This window comes from Ambystoma mexicanum, chromosome 6q (genome assembly GCF_040938575.1).
Source record: "Ambystoma mexicanum isolate Mex_15411 chromosome 6q, UKY_AmexF1_1, whole genome shotgun sequence".
Classification (NCBI taxonomy): Eukaryota; Metazoa; Chordata; class Amphibia; order Caudata; family Ambystomatidae; genus Ambystoma; species Ambystoma mexicanum.
The window spans coordinates 497,739,572-497,761,022 of NC_090937.1; the positions used below are offsets into that span (position 1 = coordinate 497,739,572).

At 45.3% G+C, this 21,451-nt stretch overlaps 1 protein-coding gene across 25 annotated transcripts in view; it reads right to left on the reverse strand.

Moving 5' to 3' along the window:
- The window catches only part of CAMK2D (calcium/calmodulin dependent protein kinase II delta), a 1,139,541-nt gene that overhangs the window by 359,565 nt on the left and 758,525 nt on the right, over positions 1-21,451 (reverse strand). For 16 of the 25 annotated variants that reach the window (XM_069631032.1, XM_069631029.1, XM_069631026.1 and 13 more), the window contains exon 6: positions 15,905-15,977. In XM_069631032.1, the coding sequence (XP_069487133.1) occupies positions 15,905-15,977 (73 nt within the window). Of the gene's footprint in view, positions 1-14,872; positions 14,946-15,904; positions 15,978-21,451 lie in introns of all 25 variants that reach the window. The other 9 variants (XM_069631027.1, XM_069631047.1, XM_069631025.1 and 6 more) reach the window with 1 other exon arrangement.

The following is a 21,451-nucleotide window of genomic DNA, read 5'->3' on the forward strand; positions in this document are numbered from 1 at the left end:
GGGAATTAAAGCAGTACTCCCTTCTGGGAATATGTACTGTACCTAGTATTACAATACTGTTTTTTCTTACATGGAATAAAGTGTCTGTGGCATGACATTCCTTGAACCAAATAAGCAAAGGGTTCACTGAGAAGAAGAACATGTATAAGGAAAGAGATTGGTTGGTGGCAGCCAGCAGAAATACAATCCAAGATTGGGCAATAGAAACAAAGATCCACAAAGACCTGCGAGTAGTGGCACGGATTAGCACACATGAGAAAGAAGCACTTGTCCTGTTGTGGAGGGGGCATTAGGACCCGCAGGAAGCACAGCAGCGTGGGCATCACTTCCCATCGTCAGCCAGGACAGGCAATAATAGAGAGAAGAAAGGGCACTCCAGCGAAGGTAAGTCCCTAGGATCCGGAGCGGGAGAGACTAACTGCCCCAGAAGGAGGAAAACATTTGCACTTGTCGGGGTGTAACTATGATGAAGTACCATCTATGTAAAGACCAGAGGCTCAAATTATGCTTCTCCATCTTTAATGTCAGAAAACAGCATCACTACAAAAACTTTAAACAACTTTTAAACGTCACTACATTTCCCAACACCACCTCGGAGAAATTAGTAGTTTAACAACAAAACATGTGACAGTCTCCTCCAATCAGAGTCCACTCGGGCATAAAACGTCCCTCAACCGGAAACGACACCCTCTTTCTTTAACGCTTGCAGAACAGATGAGTACTTTACTTTATTGTGCAAAATGATTAATGTGTGATGTTGTAATACTATAAAATCTTGAGCTGCTGTGAAAGAGCACAAACACAGCAGTGAGTTTTGCACAGCAGTGAGATTTTCGCAGCAGGTGCAAAAAGGAGCGGGCAAACTCCTCAAGAGGAAGTTTACACAATGTCAGGACGCAGAAGCGCCATTACAGTTTCTCTCAGAATGGTCAAGTGCAGCGGGGGAAGCACAAACTAATCGTTCAGCCTCGACGAGCAACAACAGCAGATAGAAGCGTTTAGGGAAGTTCCCTACCTATAAACTCAACTAATGATTGTTACAGTCTTTGTTCCAAAATACTCTCCAACTAATCTGGCCATTACCAGTTTGGAAAACTGAAATAAAAAGAGGCCAAAGCAATGGCCTCTAGTTTCGGCTTCTGCCTGGCCCAGTCACTTGGATGGTTTTTCGATATTTCCAAGTTCATTATTATCAAAGCAAACAAGTTGACAGCTTTATAGCAGATTTTGTTAGTCCCACTTCTTGGGAAAACAAGGGTTTTTCTCAAGACCTCTCCAAGGCTCCTTTTAACACAGGTCTCTTTTTAACATCCTCAGGGCTCTTGGACTTCCCAAAGTCCTATTGGGTTCTGACAGACTTGTTTCCCCTTAATTCACATAATTCGCACAGGGCACTTGCTCACTCTCGATTTCTCTGGCTCCTGCTACCTCGTCAGCTTTCCTGTCCTCGATACAAAATGTTAGTCTTTTGTCCACTGTGCTTCAAATAGGGCGCTTTCCTTTTTGGCTTCTAAGGGTCCCATAACATTGTCCGCTTTCCCAGCCTTGATTCACAGGGTTTGTACCATTTGCATTCTGATGCACATGGGGAGCTTGCCCGCTCAGGTTTCTCCGGCTCCTGTAGCCTCAATGGCATTCCCAGCCTGTATTCAAAGTATTAATTAATATCTCTCGGTGGTAGTCAGCAAACATACTTTGGTCATAGAGCTGGGGGATCCAGGCTCTCTCCAGCAAGCTGTTCTTGGTGTCGGTTGCCAGGCTCAGAGCCCACCATGGCTTGTCAGTGGTCGTGCCACCACAGGAAAAGGGTGCTTGTCTGTTTCCGCCTCTTGCCCTGACTTCGACTTCACGCTCAGAGAAAATGCCACCATTCCTGCATTCGCTTAGCATTGGGCTCGCTCTCCATGCTGTAGTGGGATCTGCAGCCCAGCGTGGCTCCACCCCTTCAGGACTTCTCCTCCAGAGAATTTGAGAGATGCATTTTCAAAATTAATGATTCCTTATTGTTATCTGCCAGCAATTATGACATTGAAGAACCGATCGAGTTTGAATTAGAAGAGGTTCTGATTTCAGGAACAGACGCGAAATCAGCATAGCAGAACTTAAGTAGGTGAATGTTGGGGAAGTTCATGAGGTTTCCTGGGAATTTCAATAAAATAAGTAACACAAAGGATGGTCACATAAAAGCAGAGGACGTGGTTTCCGTTTGAGGGACGTTACATGCCTGAGTGGACTGTGATTGGATGAGACTTGTCACATGTTTTGTTGTAAATCGTAGGCATTTCTCCTGGGTGTTCTTGGGAAATGTAGAGAAGTATATAAGTTTGCTCAGGTGTTTTCAATGTTGTTCTCTGACATTAAAGATGGAGAGACATCTTTGCCGCTGTAACTTTAAGAGAATCATGAACTTCCTGCATGTTGATATGGAAAATCTGTTTTAACCAGGTACCTTCACCCCTGTGTCATTGCTGCTGCACTCCTTTGTAAGTGCTGTGCAGGTGGACACCGTGCCACTGACCGTGTGAAGGAGCTCAGACTCTTCTTCTCAGAGGCACACAGATCAATGTAGCGAGCACCATTATCCATGGACACAGCGCTCAATGACTCTCTGTGTATGGGCATGGAGTGGCAGTGCGGAGGATCGCTTCTCAGTGTATAAGAAACAAAAAAGGTCTTAAATTCTATATTCCTCTACATGTTACAGATCTTGATTGTGTGCTTGGTCAGAATGAACATGCAAAACCTGTGGCCAAGGGACAGCTTTGCTGTAAAGCCCTCCACTGCTTAAAGTATGTCTTTTCAAAGCGACTTCGCTCCAATGAAGTCCTTCCAAAAATAGGCTTATAATTCATAGGTCTACTCTAGGTTTACAATTCATACATCTACTCTAAAGGCAGGAAATAATGCAGATCTCTTTGAATGGGTAATTTAGCCCCTATTCACTTGGGGCCCACTTTGCTATTGACGCCAAGTAGCCCTCGAAGGTGAGGGGTGGCGGAAAACTTTTATACAAAAATAAAATAAATTTCGAAGGTATTTCCAAACAATGAAACTGAAATATCCCTGCCTATTGTGCATAAGGACATACTTTTTATATCAAAACTTCAGTCTCAAAGTCAGGTGCTTATAGTTCCTGTTCAGGGAAGTCCCTTTCATGAATGATCGCAAATGACAACGCTGCTGCTTTGCTTTAAGGATCTGAAAGTCAAAGACAATCCCAGAGAGGCTGAATGAAAAAAAGGACCCTGAGGATATTGTGAACTCCACACTGGTCGCTTGAACAGGATACATTGAAAATACATAAATTAGGGGGACCGTCACTTGAGGGGATGGCCACGTGTATCCTCATAAACCCAGATTTGAAATAACATATAAGTGTAGGTGACCCCTTTATCATGCGCCTGTCCACTCTATGCTTCAAAATTATTCAGTTTGAAACAACTAGTTGTATTTCCAGAATGGTTTTAACGACAAAATGCCCCTATGTCGACACATGTTTCGACCTCCTATGGTCCTCGTCAAGACAGGGCCCAATTGCTGTAGCCTCTAATGTGCTTGTACATTGTTAACTTAATTGCTATATATGGGATAACATTCACTGCAGGACCTTAATGATCCTTAATTCAGTATAAGTCCTTGCAGCGTTCTCTGTGCATTTTTTGTCCAGATTCAATTGCCAAATTGAGGGTCACCAGTTGTCCCTCTGGCCCAGCTGATGTTAAGAGCGGGCCTCTGTTAAATGGTTATACAATATAGGCCTCCAACCAATCATTAGCCCTGCTGCACAACCAGGGGCTTGGGAGGGGATCCTCATCCTCAGGGAAGGCTGACCTACCCTCGTTCTTTTCCTGCAATTATCTGTGTATTGACAGGCACTGGGATCCATCGAAAGCTAAACCAGGCACAATGCCAACACAATGAGAGTATCCACCAGAGACATGGACGATAAAAGGTCTGGAAACAGCTGGAGATCAAATCGTCAATAGCTTTAGAAGACTGGAGACCACCATGAAAGATTTAGTGACTAAGAAGCGAGTGATGTGGATATTAGTTCTACCTCTAAAAGGATTTTGCAAATCAAGTATGTTCTAAAAGACTCAACAATTTCTTGAGGGGACTGGTTTTCAAATATGTTTTATGAGAAGTCCATTATCTATGGCGTGTATGGGAGCGGAACATCCTCACTGCATATCCTAAAACTGCGATAGCCACCTCTTACTCTATTTTCACAGCTTAAGTGGGTTCTGTCTTTAGGATGTGAAAAATATGACAGATCAAACACAGTTCCTGTCTGGAAACAGTCGGCTTTCTCCCATTGGTAAGTACAAACTAGCTAAGGGCAACCTCTCCCCTAAATCGATGAATTACAATTAAAATGTAACTGCTTTGATTTTTAACATGCATATATCCTCGATGGCCGTGGCCATATTTGCATAAATAGTGCATGTCAGACATTTTATAGCACATCAAGTTTCATTCAAGCAACAACAAAATCAATTCTGTACACAACACGCCACCGCTGAACAAGAATGTTTGGCTGCAGTTATGCATGCAAATAAGTATTCCCCATATAAATGTTGTTTGCATTAGAAAAAGGATCGGCAGTATCATGAACCCGCAATACATATTTTGTAAACATAAATAAGATTGTCTAAACAAATGCAGTTTGTGTTCCAAAGATAATGTATTACTACAATTACTTCACAGTTGAATAAAGGGAATCGAAGCTAAACCACTTCCTACTAGTGTAGTAGACATCGATCCATACATCCATTTGTATCAGCTAATGGAACATTACACCGTCTACTAGGGTATACACTCTGAAAAGGTGAAACAGACAAAGGACACGTTCATTAAACCCTGCCACAATAATGCATCAAAGCCCACAGGGATTTTACGTATGTCAAAAATGGAGACTGAGACTAAGGAAAAGAAACATTTATTCTGTCCATCGGTCTCATACAAGATTTTATACGTATCATGCTGGTTTCTTTATTCTGTGTCCTCATTCCTTACCGCAAAAAAGACAACTACCTGGACGAATTCCAAGACACTATGGAAGACCCCACTGCCACCTTAGTATCCGTCAAGGCCACATCATATGCGGATGACATCTTCTGTACTCAAGACCCTTCCAACTGAAGCACTCTTCCCTAACCTGACAATTACCACAACAGTTTCCTAAATCAAGACTCCTTCCCCTTGACAATCAAGACCAGACTAATCCTCCCACTTTCTAAGCAAGCAACACTGGACAGTGACAATCTCAGCAACTACTGCCACATCATCCATCTTCCTGTTCTAGGTAAGATCCTTCCGAAAGCAGTAGCCACCCAAGTTCTCTTCCACATCAAAGCCAATAACCTCCTTCAGTCCTACCAATCCGGATAGAGACCCATATGCAGCATAGGAAAGGCCATCATCAAGGTCATAGAACCCTCCTCGTTCACATTCACATGCACCAATATGCAGATGACTCAAAGATCTACCTCAAGATATCCTCCATCGAAGACACCCACAGGCTCAAGGCCTGCCTCACATTGATCCAGTTCTGGATGTCCAGTGATTACTTGAAACCCAATCCCCCTTAGACTGAATTCCTACTGCTGACCAACACCACCAAACCCCCTGACATCAAGACCTGGCTCTCTTTTATGAACATTGAGGGCTTCACACCCCAGCTATCCACCTGTGCCAAGTCCCTTTGGTTGAACATTGACAGTCACCTCATGTTTAAAACAGCACATAGCAAAAAAGACACAGACAGATTGGTACCACAACTTTCTCTCTTGCGTACAATTGAGCCCTTCATCCCAGAAAGAAACTTCTGATCTGCTGTGCAAGCCTAACTACTCTTCCACCTGTATTATGGCAATGCCCTTTTGGAAGGCCTTCCAGTGACAACCCGGCCACCCTGACATGTGTCCTGAATGCTGCAGCAGGACTCAAAGGACTCCGCAAAATCGACCACATCACCCGACCCTCATCAAACTGCACTGGCTCCAGCTGCAAGTCTGTATAAGTTTCAAATCCTGTTGCATCGTCTACAATACTATCACTCGGAAGTCCCTGGGCTACCTTGCTCACTGAGAAACCCAGAATCTGCTGAGGCTTGCAATCCACCAGAAGTACATCTGCAGATTTGAACTCTGACAGTGCAGGAAGGAAAGAATTATGAACAGGCCATCACCGTCTACCCTCTAAGACTCTGGAAGCTCTTTCCAGTCAATATCACACTTGCCCCAATCACTTAGACAGTTCAGGAAAAAGCTCAAGACCTTCCTCTTCAAGGTATGGCTCCTCCCAAACACCTAAGTCTTTACACCCTGAACTACTCACCCTACCTGATACTCAGTGATCTGCTCCCCACCGTCTCCTTCCCTGGTTCCTTGTAGAAACCTTGCTGCCAATTGTTCATCCTCCCCCGTTAGCTCCCTGCTCCCTTTTTTCTGCTTCCCTCATGGTGTTCTTCCGCCCTATGATTGTAAAGTGCTCCGTTATTTCCCGAAGCTAGGTCAGCGCTCAATAAATACCCTAACAATAATAAGAACAAGAAATATCGGTGTGTGACATATCCACTATGTGCATCAGCAAACATACTAACAGAGAAGGGTGTGCAAATGAAGGCCTCAGGATAAACAAACTTCACTTTCATAAAATACGTTGGTGTCTGTGACAGATATGCCAGCCTCTGAATTTGCTCAGAATGGAGGCTTTATCATGATCGAAGCCTGCATTTGGAGCGAGCTGAAAGCTTTCTGCAACCGCCTACAATTCTCGCCCGACTCCCACCTGCCGCACTACTGCACGCATCAGCCCACCTGACTCCTCTTACTTGGCCTTGACGCCGACACCTCTCTTCCACTTTCCCATCGCACAGCTCCAGCTTTTCACCTCGGCTGCACAGAGCCCTGATCTGCATTTACATCTAAGCTTTCTTTGGTGTATTTTTTGTTGTGTGTGTGAAACATGCCTGGGGCTCGAAATTGCACAATTTTGTGTTGCTATAACCGGAACCCAGTGAACAAAGTGAACCAGAATTGGTTTAAAAATCCACAAACAATAAAGGCTTATTATTGAATTGATCCAGATGGCAGCAAAAGAACAATCACAAGATTGCAGCATAAATGCACACATTCATTTGTAATATTTTGCAAACTTCTAGATCCATGATACATTTGTAAATTGAGTTGTCTGGTAATTGTACAGTTGAGGCCTTCACTCATCAGAGGTAGGCCAAGATTTATTTGCTCTGTGAAATCCTGCGGTAGTGGCGGAAAGGAGGAATATTTTTACAAAATGTCCTCTTAGACTGGGCACCTTAATTCTTGGGCCAGCTCCAATTGTGGTATGGGTGGCTTGCTCATTACTGGATGCACATTTGTGAAGAGCCCTTTGTTCTTGTTTTGTATAGGACAAGACAACAAGAAAACCGATTTCCCAGAGTCCCTTGTATATAGCACCATGTTCTCGTGCTAGGAAGTGGGATGATAGACTTCAAAGGGACGGAAGGGAAATCTTGTGGGTTAAAGAAAGGCAGTTCTCCATTTAACAGTGGTTTCTCTTCAGCAACTAGAAATTCCACAAATCAGATTTGGGAATTCCCTCTTACTTTCATATTTTTTATTTTTGTGTGCTGTTTAAGTCAACCTTCTGCCACTTAGGGGTTGTTTTTTATATAACTTGTGCCTGTCAGATGACAAGTCAGTATGTGGATGAACTTTGGGTTGTGGAGTCAGTGGGAAATCATTATCCATGGCCCTGTAATGCATGTCACTGCTCACTATGTATAAGATGGCGCTGCTGGAGGGGCTTGTTCTGCTAACATATGCTATGAAGCCTAGTGAAAGAGATAAAACGCTCATCACAACCTGTGACGGATTGCCATTTGGCAAGGGTGTAGGATACCTGGCTTTTTTGATTTGTATTAACTTAATAAAACAATGTGGTTTATTGGCAGAGCAATCTTTGAATATAAGCCATGCCCGAGTTATTTAATTATTTATTTTGTACATTAGTAGGAGCGCACAAAACCCACGGGCACTTATGCGCTGGTTGCAAATGAGGAAAGAGGCAAAAAATGGCTCAAGGGGGGATTGGAACTTAGTTGAAGAGGAAGGTTTTGCAGTGTTTCCTGAAGGTGTAGTACTAAGGTTCATTACGCAGATGTGGTGGCAGATCGTTCCAGAGAGCAGGGGTGCGGGCTAAGAAGATTGCCCCTACCACTCTTTTCCTGTTGAAGCTCGGTGTGATCAGACAGTGTTTGTAGGCAGATCTGATTGGTCTGGACGAGGAATGTTTTTTGATAGTGTCAGTGAGTTATTGGGGGCCTCATTGGTGATGCATTTATAGGCGAGTGATCACGTCTTGAATTTGATTCTGTACTTAACTGGCAACCAGTGGGCAGGTCTTTCAATGTCAAGAGAACCTCAGAGAACATTGTTTTGAATAGTTTGGAGTTTGTGAACGTTTTCTGCTGTTCCGCACAGTAGGGCGTTGCAGTAATCCAGTTTGGACCCTGTGAGGGCCTGGCCAATTTCAAGATGATTCTGAGCCGAGAGGAAGGGTTTGCTAGCATTGATGTGTTTGGTTGCATATGCTGAGGAGGAAGCAATGTGGTTGACCTGACAGGTCATGGGGAGTGCGGCATCGAGGTAAACATAGTTTTGACGGATGCTGATACTGGGATCTTGTGACCATCTAAAGTGAAAGATTTGCAGGCATCATGCAACTTGGCTAGGCGTGCTAACGGACCGTTGATTAGGAGCTCAGTTTTGTCATCGTTGAGGCAAGATTGGATGGTTTTGTAGAAAGTGTTGATGCAGCGCAAGTCTGTGGGATAGTCACCCGAGAGGGGCAAGAGGATTTGTGTCTCGTCTGTATTGTTCGTATATGAGATACCTAGGACATCTAGTTGGTCGAATCGGGTTTTGGTATACACATTGTATAATGTGGGTGACACACAAGAGCCTTGAGGGACACCACAAGAGGTAGGTGTTGGGGTGGCAGTGGCGTCTCCTGCGAAAACTCGAGTTGACCTGTTGGCCAGAAAGGAGGAAGTCCATTTGGTTGCTTCTGGCAAGAAATGGTTCGCGGTGGACAATGCTTAGCATAAAATCCCATGATCCAAAAGGTGAAATACAGCATAGAGGTCAAGCAGTAGGGGGAGTGAGAGGGAACAATATAGTCGTTAGCTACATCAAGCTGGTTTTTAGGTTTAGGAGGGCCGTTTCGGTACCATGTTTGGGGCGGAAACCTGATTGTTGTTTCCTAGGACACAGTGAAGTTCCAGAAAGGACTGAATCTGCAGGTAGGCGACTGTCCATGATTTTGAGAAGGAAGGGAACCGTGGTGATAGGGCGGTAGTTGGTGGAGGTGGCTGGTTCAATTGTATTTTTTTGCAGCAGGGAGATTCAAGATTCTTTGAGCGAGACAGGACGGTACAGGAGGCAAATGACATGTTTGTAGTGGAAGTAATGATCAGAATTAGTGGTTCTGTGCAGTCCTTTATGAGAGAGGCTAGGTAGGCATCCCCCTGACATCGGGAGGGCTTGAGGCCATTGATGATGTGGGCCAGGCTGGATGCGTTAATGGGTTGGAAGTGAAAGAGGGAAGCTAGGCGAGTAACGGTTAGGTGGGGGCTGGTGAGCAAGAACTGGTAGGGTCTTCTGCTCAAGTTTTATTTTTTCCCTGTACTTGAGTGACTTTTCCAATGAGCATGTCCTGGATGCTGTTGCACCAGGCATTGTCTTTGAGGATGGAAAGAAGGGGGGAAGACAGGGGTCTAACTACTTGAGGATGGAGAAGAGTTCGCAGGAGCTGGATGTGGCTTTGGTGATTCTCTCATTGTAGGTTGCAGCTTATTTTTCCAGGTATGGTGGGTTGTATTCTCATAATTATGCCAATTGATATCACACCCGTCATGCTTGTTATCCCTTGCTCAGCTGTGGAAGGATTATGTGGATTCTCCACCGACAGGATGGACCTTACCACTCATGGCAGGACTATAGGGATTGCTTCTCTTTGGTTCTTGTGTAAGAGTAGTAGCGCCCTTCCCAGAAAACATACACTCCACAGGAAGCTGGCCTAGGAACAGTAACCAAAGGCCACAATGTTCACAAAAGACGTGGCCTCACACCAGGGTGCTGCCTTTCAAAATGCCTTTAATCTTACTAAGAAGGGGCTGGGGGTTAGTGTAGACAGTGGGAGCTCAGTACAGATGAAGTAAGATTCTGCAATATTGTTCCTCTCCGCCTATCTCTGTTCTGTTCCCTCCACTTCCTTCAGGACAGAGCAATTTGGGTGTGATGTCAGAATGGCAAAGTCAACTTATTTTAAGAGCAGAGATTGGACCCCTGAAGCAGGCTAGCTTTAGTCCAATCAGCTGTGGACTTTTACCTTTAAGAGAAGGGGTCTCGCACCACTTTGATTCACTCCTGAACATACACCGGAGGAAAATACATAGGATCTCTTTTGGGAGAGTTGATCTCTCCAAAGTCCTCCACCAGTGAGGTGAAGACCGTGTGTCCAAGGCAGAAGCAAGTTTTGGCTCCCAACCATCCCCAGGGACCATTGGGATGACCTGCTGCTGGGACAGGACCTGGATCTCTGCTAGCCACAATAGTACCCAGGGCCTCACTACATTGCAGGAACCCTGCAGTTGTGGGCCAGCCTCCCTAGTGCTTGTGTGAATGAGAACAAGGACCAAAACGTATCCTTAAGACCCTCGAATGGGGCTCACAGCAACCAGAGGCCCAAGACAGCATGGAAACCTACAATCTGACCGCCAAACCAATTTGAGTCTGTTCAACGCCTTCAAACCCACAGTACTCTGCACAGCTGCTGTTGGCACTCTACCTCCTTGAACTGTTGTCCCGCATGTTCTAACCTGTTCACTGTTGCACCATGCCAGCGGAGTGCGTCGTTGCCTTGGCTCGAACTGCACACTCATTGCATCTGCTGCCTTTGAACCGTTGCTCAAACAGCCAGCATCTTTGCTGTCAATTGCCATCGCCAGTCGAACCAAACCTGGTGGTCCATGGAACCCCGATCATCGAACGCTGCATCAACCTGCTCAAACAAAACTATGTATCCAGTCTCTAGCATCTTTGCCCTCAAATCGACACTGGTGGCCCTTACGATCCATAGCTCAAGCGTTCGATCAAACTGATCCAGTGAAATCATGCACCTAGTCTCGAGCATCTTCGCAGTCGAACAAACTGTCGAACCCACCCTGGTGGCCCTTACAATTCACCCTTCTGAAACATCGCCTTTGAAAAGAAGCAAGCCCCTGTTCTAATCCAGCTCGACACCACTCCCCATCTAGAACATGACTGCTGCTCCCAAACCACTGAATTGCACCTTCAAACCAGTTTGCCATTGCACTGCACCAGCTGAGCGTGTCATTGCCCAGGCTCGAACCTGAAGCTCATTGTTGCACCCGCTGTCTTCAAACAGCCTCTTTGAACCGGCAGCATCTTCGCTGCAAATCTTCATCAGCAGTGGACCAGACCCTGGAGAGCCTTTGCACACTGCACTCGAGCCGTTCGACGAGAACCATGAATCCAGCCACAAGCTGTTTTGATGACAAACTGGCACTGGTGGCCCTCCCGATCCACACCTCTTCGAATCGCAACAAACTTCAGCTCAACACCTGCTCCCTGTCTGGAACAACCCAGCTGATACAGTCGAACCCAATTCAAACTGCTGGAACAGCATCAACAAGCCTGGTCTGATGCAGTGCAACTACTAACAAGCCTAAGAAGGTACTATTGACTATTAACTGACCCCTTGGTCCAGTTTTGGGCTCTAGAGACTGGTTACTTCAGTCATCCTTTTTGCATTTAGGAAATATATCCTTTTTAAAGAACATTGTGGTTGCTTACATTCACGATTCATTACTCAATGTGCTGTATCATGCTATCTCTTCGTATTCTTTGCTCTTTCCTCAAGGGTGGGTTTTGTGTAGTGTTTATTTATTTTGCTTATGGTGTGTTTTATTACAGTATATCGATTTTCAATAGAACCTCTATTTGACATTCACTTTATTTTGAACGGTTATTCTTTGTTGTTTGGGTCACTACTGAATCACATTCACATCCCTCTTAAGAACATTGCCTTCCCTGGGCCGACATTACCACAAAAGGCGAAGGAGGTATAGCTCTTACCTTTATGATTGTGTTGGCTCTTGGTTTGCAGTAGTGTGAGGGCTGGGTGGGCATTTTAGCTGCAATTCTGCAGGGCAGAATCCAATTCGCAAAGGGTTCAGCCCACGTTTTGCAGCCCACTGTCTAAGGAGAAGTGAAAATGAAAGGCTGCCACCTGACAAATTTCCTTTCTTGACAACAGTCTTTGCCCAAGAAGTTAGAGGGATCTCCCAGAATAGGAGTCTGTTTCCCGATTGACCTTACAGGAGTCGAATGCAGCAGTGATAGGAGGGTCCCAGTAGCCTGCTTCTGCCCCCAGCAGCGCCTTCTCCCATGTGAAACTTTTTTTCAATCGAAGGATAAGCAACACACGCATCAACCCATGAAGCTGTGGAAACATTTTCAAACTTAGCCTGTGACCACCCCCCTCTTTGAGGGAGCAAATCTTTAGAATTATTTGTAATTGGGAACGTTACACTTTTCGAAATGCCCCAAATGTGAGGCACAGTTCACTCACGGACTGGCATAGCCCTTGATGCTAGTCATGCTAAAAAGGAGCATACACTTTTTGTATGAATATTTTTCTACCACCACAAACTTTGAATAATTCCTTATTTTCAGGCCATTTAAACGTCCTGTGTTATGGTTAAATTAGTGTTCATCACACTTACTCAAATTGAGCCCAAATCTTTCTATGCTTTCTAGAAAATCCCAAACTAGTTTCATGGCTCCCTTTGTCTGGAGTCTACATTTCATGACACTTCTTTGCTTTGCGTTGTGCTGGTTGTTGCCTGCATTGATTCATGTAAGGCTAAGCTTGGAACTCGGCCAAGCCTCTTAACGGGAGCCCTGGGCACCTGAGAGAACCTCTGGCTCACTTGAGTTTGTGAATGCATGGTTTTAGGCACTGCAGAAGCTTGGAATGGGAGCATCAAGTCGTCCACCCTTTTCTACTATGGACTTTCTCACAAATACATAATTCATACCCAGATACTGTGGTCCTACGTCGTCGGTGGCAGGACAAACCATCGGATCTAAAATGGTGTGTAAATTTGATCAGAACCCTGAGAGGTCATTGCAAAACCATCATTACGAGTTAACCATTATGGAACTTGAGATTTAGCAGGATGTGTGTGATTTGATTTCCACATGGTTTTTGGCTCTAGAATAGAGATTACCCCATACTTTTGAACTCATAAAATGGCACAAATCCTTCCCCTCAAACAAAGACTGCACATCACTTGACACCTAGACATAACTTGACTGCTAATCACGAAGCTCGTCCAATAGGAGGTCCTGGCAGCAGCTGTTTCAGCTGATGAAGAGAGGCTATCACAGCCCCTTTTCAGAGGAAGGACATGAAAGCCTTTACAGAAGGTAAAGCTGTCTCAAACCTACGGAACCTTCTAAGACTAAAACTTTGATACCCGGTGTAAAGGCCAATCGGGGATTACTTCAAAGCCAATCAACTGGGCCTGACCAACCTCTAGCTACTCTTGCCAGAAGGGATATGTGCGAAACTTCAATGATACAGTTCGAGGAAGCACTTCTACCCAAGGAATAGCAAACAGTAGATCAACCAGCACAAAGTTTTAATGAAAAACATCAGTGATTTCGTCCAAATGGTGGACAGTAGTGAAAGAGGTTTACATTCGATTTTTCTGAAAAACAGAGAAATACGCCAGCCTTTGGCGGACGTGTGTGGACAAAATTGGATCACAACAGTGGTCCCTGGTTGCTGGACATATCCGACTGCAGAGACATCTGTGTATACTCGACTGATCAACCAAATGATAATGCAGTGAACCCAATTGTCTTGTGATGTCACATTTGACGTTTCATACATGAACTCTTCCTCCGTAAGAAAAAAAACTTGGAAATCAAACACACAAGCGAGTGGCCATGAAGTTCAATTTCAATTTCCCCCACTAAATGTTAACTACATGTTCTACAAATTAAAGAGATACACATCTGCAGTGAGCTTATCAATGTTACTTAAACAAGTATACAATGGGCATCGTAACTCACCTAGCCAGAAATCCTTCACTCACGCACGCTATGCTCTACTACTTCTTGTGTAGTGTACTCATTTGAAGACAAATCGAATCAGAATCTGACGAACACCCGTCCTTCATTCCCAACCTTCTTAGACCACAACCTTGCTTCCAATAGTTCATTCAGTAGGAATCCACTCCCATCCCCCCTGTTATATGTGCTCACAGACTGGATTATCAGGAAATTAGACCTTTCAGGTCGAGAAGGTGCTCTCTCCTCGATATTGAAATAAGTAGTCTGTGAAAGCAGATGTTTTTAAATGTCTCCCCCCCCCCCCCCATCCCCAGCCCCAATCTTCCTTCATCATGGCTCAAATAAAGAAGTGTGGAACCTGAACCCTTTCCGAAGACAGAAGCAGTAAGAAAGAGTAAACGCAACTGGCAGGATGCTGACAAGTACATTTGATGTAAACATTTCAAACACATATTAAAACTCCCCACAGGCATAGGGGAGTGACGGCCATTTGACAGGGGCCACTACCCCCAAATGTAGACCAGCCTTTGAATGCCCCGCCCCAGCGGCGCCCTCCCCCCCCCATTTTCATTCCTGATCTCAATGAATAAAAAGGACCAAGGCCCCAGCTTAGATTCCCCACCTTTGCATGCACAACTACAGCCAAACAGCAGTACGGAACCAAGTGAGGAGCAGTCTTTAGCAGTGGCATTACTCACCTTCAAGTCCCGATGGACTACTCCCATCTGATGGCAGTGTAGCACAGCCTCCATGATCTGCTGAATGCAATGACTGCATGCAAACACCAGGGGGCGTGTGTTAGTTCCACACATACACTCACTGCCTGTTGACACCTTTTTGTAAGACTGGAGTAAAAACAGTGCGAGCAGAGAACAACTGGGACATAATGCTACACTCGGACACGCCCGATTTCAGTGGAGTGCCCAAGCCTCCACAAAAGCATGACAACAATGTTCGGGAATGACCCTGGTACTGCTCACACAGGGGTGGGTCGTGGTTTGGCTTTATTCTTTTGCTGTTTTTTTAATGAATTAACTTTAATGGCTATAACATCATATCATCCTAAAAGGATTGTCCTTTAAGAGGATATTGAACGGGAGTCCCAGGCCAGCTGAGCATGTGCGCCGTGGCTTAACTGTATACGCCCAACTATCCAGCAATTATGTCAACAAAAGCCCGATTCTTGTACTTCCGGCTTGGGAGGCCTTCCTTCAGTGCTGCGGTTTGCTTCCGGGTTAGCGAGTGCATTATGTTAACCAGTTCTTCTGCTGCTCCAACTCATGGTCTCAGAACAAAGGTCGTGTTGTATTAATCTGCAGAGGGACACGCATTGCATGCCAAGCGAGACGCCAGGTACGCAGTAAACTAATAGTTGCACTCTGGCCTTATCCCACACCCTCCTTATGTACTACAATTATGCGCTTCCCAGGCGGAATAAAACAGGCTATCAATAGCCAATTGAGAGCTCAATTCAACTATGTCCAGGGGATCTCTGATTACCATAATAAATGCCTCGCTTAAGCCAGAATGCATGTCCTCACACAGTGCGCGGGCAAAGAGTAAGGAGACAGGGTCATGCGCCATTTCCACAAGATCATTGCGTTGGAAGCGGTGGCAGGAGGTGAAGCGGAGGCGCCACCACCTGCCACCCTCTCCCTATCCGTCACCCCTACCGCCCCCAAAAGCAAGCCCGGCTTTCGGCCATGTTGCGGGCACCGCCCTATACTGACCTTAAGGTCTCTGTGAACAATGCCATTTACGTGGCAATGATTTACACTTTCTAGTATCTGCTGAATACAATGACTGCGAAGACACAAGGGCAGAATGGAAGGGAAAACATTTTAAAGGCACAGCAATAACATTAAATGCACATTAACACCAAAAAAAAGGAAAAAAAAGGAAAAACAGAAATCAACATCTTCACAAATGTATCAACTTTACATTGGACTGGAATCGAACAGGGAATATTGAAGACATTGCAAAGACCAACAAAAAGAACATTTAACATAAAGGTCCCAATTCTGCCCAAATGCTGGGGCTACCCATCAGGGACATCTATGGACTTGGCAGCAGAGGACATTTAGAGGAAAAGTTAAAAAACACACAGAATTGAAAGGCGCCGCCATCACATTTAAGCAGAAGTGGGGGCGGGATACGCGGCAGATGAAATGTTTTACATGTTAATTTGCATTCGTGGAAATTAGACTGGACATCAACGTGCTTTTTATGTTACAAGGGAGAACTGTTACTTTAGATTAGGAAAACAATAATGGTTTCTCGCGTTTATTATCCAGGTGGGGGAATTGCCAGTTGCTCACTTGTAATCTAGGTTCTCTATCATCCATCACAAGGAGATCACATGTCAGACTTGTTGGGCTCCAGGAGAGTATGTTTAAGTCGCCGTTCAAAACACACATTCTAATTTGCCCCCCATGCTAAGCATTGCAGGTCCTCCACATGGCTAACAGGAACCACAGACCCATTTCCTGTGGGGACAACAGTGCCTTGATGCGAGATAATGTTTACATTCATCACTACTCGAAAAGCTGAGAGGGATGGCGGGAGGTGGGGAGGAAGGGAGAACAAGGCACGATAGATGTTACGAGTTCAAAATAGGACCCCTCGTATTCCAATTCCTAACCAGGAGCCTACATCTTGCGTATGGGCAGGAGTACCCTGCGGCTGTTCATAGGAAAGCATGGTTGGTAACTGCTTAAAGATTTTTGAAATAGCCGATATCTATTGATGCGTTTCCGACAGGGCTGATAATCACACAAGGGGCAGCAGGAAGCTTTGCAAATAATACTCTTTGAGAAAGAGGCTAGAAACATTTTGGCTTTACATTGAACAAATCATTGAAAGGAAGGCGTGAAAGGAAGGAAAAAGAGTGCAGTGTACAGGGCTAGTACAGGCTGGACAGATCCAAGCTTATGCCAATACTGAGCTGAGGAATAGAATGTTGCCAGGTTCTTGTGGCAGGCAAGGAAGTTAGGGTAGGGTTGGGTAGGGTAGGTAGACCCGGTGGGAGAGCGTGCTGTGGAATAGGCCTGTAAGAATGGTGCTTAACAAGTCAGTTGGGGAGAGGACTATGGCCTGGACTACACAGCGACAGTCAACTGTATGAAGAAGAGAATTTATTGTGACATGGGCGGGGCGTGTTTAGACCCACGCATTCATGCTGTGCGCTCTGGCAGAGAAATGAGTTGGGCTTCCAAATTCCATGTTTATCTGCTGCCGAAGCTAATAGCGCTATTGTCATTCATGAACAATTCTCCATCTTCAATGAAAAAGTCAAGGAAAATACACATGCCAGACCATTTAAGTGGTGTGGAAATCGCATGCAATCTATGCAAGTAAATGGGTCAGTACTTATGTCGACTTGTGATAATTGGGCCTATGGAACAAAAGTGAGAAGTGTCTACAAAACACTGGCAGAAGTTGGCACCTATCACGGGTACTGTCAGGAGCTGGGCACATGCTCAGTCAGAACTTGAAGAAAGATGAAAAAGTCCAGAGAAGCTTCACACTGGAGCACAAATGAGCCAGACATTGATACGCAATGCTAGAGATATCGGATGCGTCTTAGCTGCTTGACCGATATACCGAGGTGTTGCGCTACCAAGTGCTCCTCAAGCGATATGGGCAACATGCAGTGTGGACTGCCCAGTGTTATAATGAGGTGCATCCCCCCTTTACTCCAGCAATACAAATAGTTTGGGGTTTGTTGGAAACTGCGCAACATTGCAGCATTGGGTTTTCCACACTTACTCCACAGAGTAGGCCCCAAAGAAAGCCCAAAACTGCCCCGAAAACGAAAATGTATGGTTCTTCAAAAGGAGCCATCGGGGGTTGTTACAATCATTTATTGCAACCCTGGGTGGCAAAGTGTACCCAGCAGGGGTCCCCGCACTCACCCCGAATAGGGACGCAATGTGGAAATTATCATATGTAATGCTGCTGCCAGGATTCGGGATACCCTCATAACAGATGCGCACACTTCTCTGTATAAACAGAGAACCCATAGTTCGATGACATCCTCAGCCAACTGAAGGTACAAGGAGACCCTTCCCACTCTCCCTCTCAGCTGATCTGTCCATTGGCAGCCATTTGTTGAGTTAGGGATAGGCATACAACACTGGAGGTTGTGATGGGTTTATACCACGGCCATGCATCGTGAAGGTGACAAGGCCGACTTGTAGAGAAAGAAATGGCAACAAAGGTTGAAACAGCAAACCAACTAATTCTTTATATAGGCTATGGGTTGGCACAGTTCAATATTTATCCTTCTGATTTAAAGGCATGGTCTAGTAAAAAATGTTATTGTCCCTACGGGTCGGCCATGTTTTTTAAGCCTAAGTGGCTCGATTTTAGAAAACTTTCCTATGGACCTTACCCGAGTTTTCGTCCATTAAACGCACGTGAAAACAAGCACCAGGGAGCCGCCATTTTCTGATAATCCTATCTTTTCCCAAATCGCCCTGGCTGACCTGCTTTTGCGGCACTAAATCAATTCCCCGCCCCTGAGCCTGTCATCAGCAGACTCGTACCGCCCATTTCCCAACGCCAAAGCACGTCTCGTGTCAACATTCGCTGCGCTTCAGCTAATGACGTGTCGCCATGGAAATGGCAGGACGCCTCTTTCCTCAATAAGTATAAACAGACCGTTTCACAACACACAGCAGCAGATTTTCGATTCCATTCCTCTCTCTGTGTTACTTTGAGTATTCTGTGACTCGTTTTAGTGCTCTGGTCAGCTACCTTCGCCGCTTGTAGCCCGTGTGAACAGATACCAGTACCACCGCTATAAATTATTTTAGTTTGTTTAACACGCAATGGCTACAATAATGCCCTACATGTACGAGCCCGAGTATACCAAAGAGGAACTACTGGAAAGGGAAGCATGCGAAAACGATGGAGATTCGGAGGGCAGTTGGCAGGACGAATCAACAGATGAAGAGCCTGGGCCTAGTCGAATGGACGGCGTCTCCACCTGGTGCACATGCAATCGGTGCGAGCTAATGCCAACTGAGGACGAGAACTGCTGCTGCCGAGAAAACTCGGGATGCCTGGCCTACATTTCGGAAGGCGAGCCACGACCGCAATGCATCACCGAGCTGCCAGACTTCAGGGCAGCCTGCCTCACACGGGCCGTGTTGAGAATAATGATGGTGCTTATGCACGAACTTCGAGCAACTGTTCGTCCTCATAATCCGAGTAACGAGTAAGTATACTCTGCTTGTCATGCCACTCCTATTTCATGTTCTTCTACTATATCCAAAATTACATCTACATATCATTGTAACGCATGTAAGTCGTTCAATAGTGTGCATTGTCTAGATAGCATTTGTCAGTGTAAAATGCCATTAGTTACAAGAATTGTCATTGACAACAAACCTTTATTAAACTTATCTTGGTCATTTAAAAACAGTTTGTTTCATTCCTTTTCACAGGTGGTACAGGCTGGTGGCCTATCGTTCCTTTACATGGTGGCTTCACGGGAGGCTTGGACACCGCGTTGGAAGAGTAATTCCCGCCTGTGCCGTTCATGCCATTAGAGAAACGTTCCCGAGTGACAGCGGTCAGTACAGGGGATTTTCTCTCGCTGTGCTGCAACCTGACCTGTATAATCTTTAAAGTCTTGTATTTTTGTGGCATGTAAATAAGATACAAAATACAACACCACATATATTTTAACAACGGTTGTCTCGATTTTTTAAATGAATCAAGTGTGTCTCCATTCAAGGATGGACGTCAGACATCTGTGCTCCGAATGGGTGAAGGTCTGGTCGCTATCTATCTAAGCTACCATAACATATTCTCGATAATGCATGCACTAAATAACACTTGTTCAAAGTCTTTCAGTAGGTTATGTCTCTATAAAAGTCACACATATATCTATACTAACAATTACCATTGGATTATACAGGCCTTAGGGTCTTGACCACTATAATACACCGGTTGAAGTGTGGGTCTGTGCTCACAAGAATCTCTGGTATGTGGAATTTGTTATTGATAAGCAACGATATACTATCATTGATATAAAGGCGATATACTGTATATTGATATAAAGGCGGTTTGCGCCGGTGGATGCGCGCTGGCATGGGGGGCTGGGGCTGTCAGGGGCGCGAAAGGCCAAGGTGCCAAACTACATGTACACTTCAAAAGGTGTCCCACGCCCAGGGGCCATCGGTCACATGGCCTCCTCAGACCCCGTGTCTCCAGCCAGGCCTCTCCTGAGGCAGGCCGCCCCCTGCAATCCACATAAGTGTGTCTCCATTCAGCAGTCTTCCTGTGCCTTATCTGCATGCCCCAGGCCCATCCATCCCACCCCCCTGTATCAAAGGGGGTTCGCGCCAGTGGATGCGCGCTGGCATGGGGGGCTGTGACGGGCGCAAACGGCCAAGGTGCCAAACTACATGTACACTTCAAAAGGTGTCCCACGCCCAGGGGCCATCGGTCACATGGTCTCCTCAGACCCCGTGTCTCCAGCCAGGCCTCCCATGAGCCAGGCCGCCCCCCTAAAACCATGACATACATACGTCATTCATTCACAAACACACCCCTGTTTCTAATACTTTATAAACCACTTGATATGTCTCATGAGAACATCTTTGTGCTTTGCAAGTCAACTCCTGAACGTGTTACCTGGCAACCACTGAGATCTACGCTAATCTGCTCGTCGTCGTGCTATCCGTGAACTTCTGTGACCGCTTAGAGCAAACCCATCAGTGTGCTACCCGTGGCCACCCACCTATTCTCCTGCAACATACTGCTCTGCTTGCTGAATCCAACTGTTTGTTGGTCAAGGTAAGGCCATGTATCCTAGTCATATTTCGCAGATTTTTAAATTTCTATCTATTTACGAGTTGAGTACACAATAGTGCTAGGTTCATTGGTCTCATTGCTATTGACTTGAGTTTCCATTGCTATGCTATCAATAGATCTATTTATTTTCATCTGTGTCGATTGTCATCGAATTGCACCCTTCGGGGGTCCAGTCTATAATGTAAGCATGTTTCCTTCTCGTGCAATACAGAACATCCAAGGGATGAGTCACATGTTCAGTTTTTAGTCACATCATTTATACATTTCTGCAACTTATGCAAATACTAAGCCGCACATAATGAACTTGTATAGTTCCTGCGACCAAAACAAACCTTGCATTGATCATTGTATGATTCATTTACTTTTGTATGAAATCTTTATTCTTGAAGATTGTATAATAATGTCGATATTTACTTTTCAGATTTATCAACAATGCCTGCCTGTTCGATTAG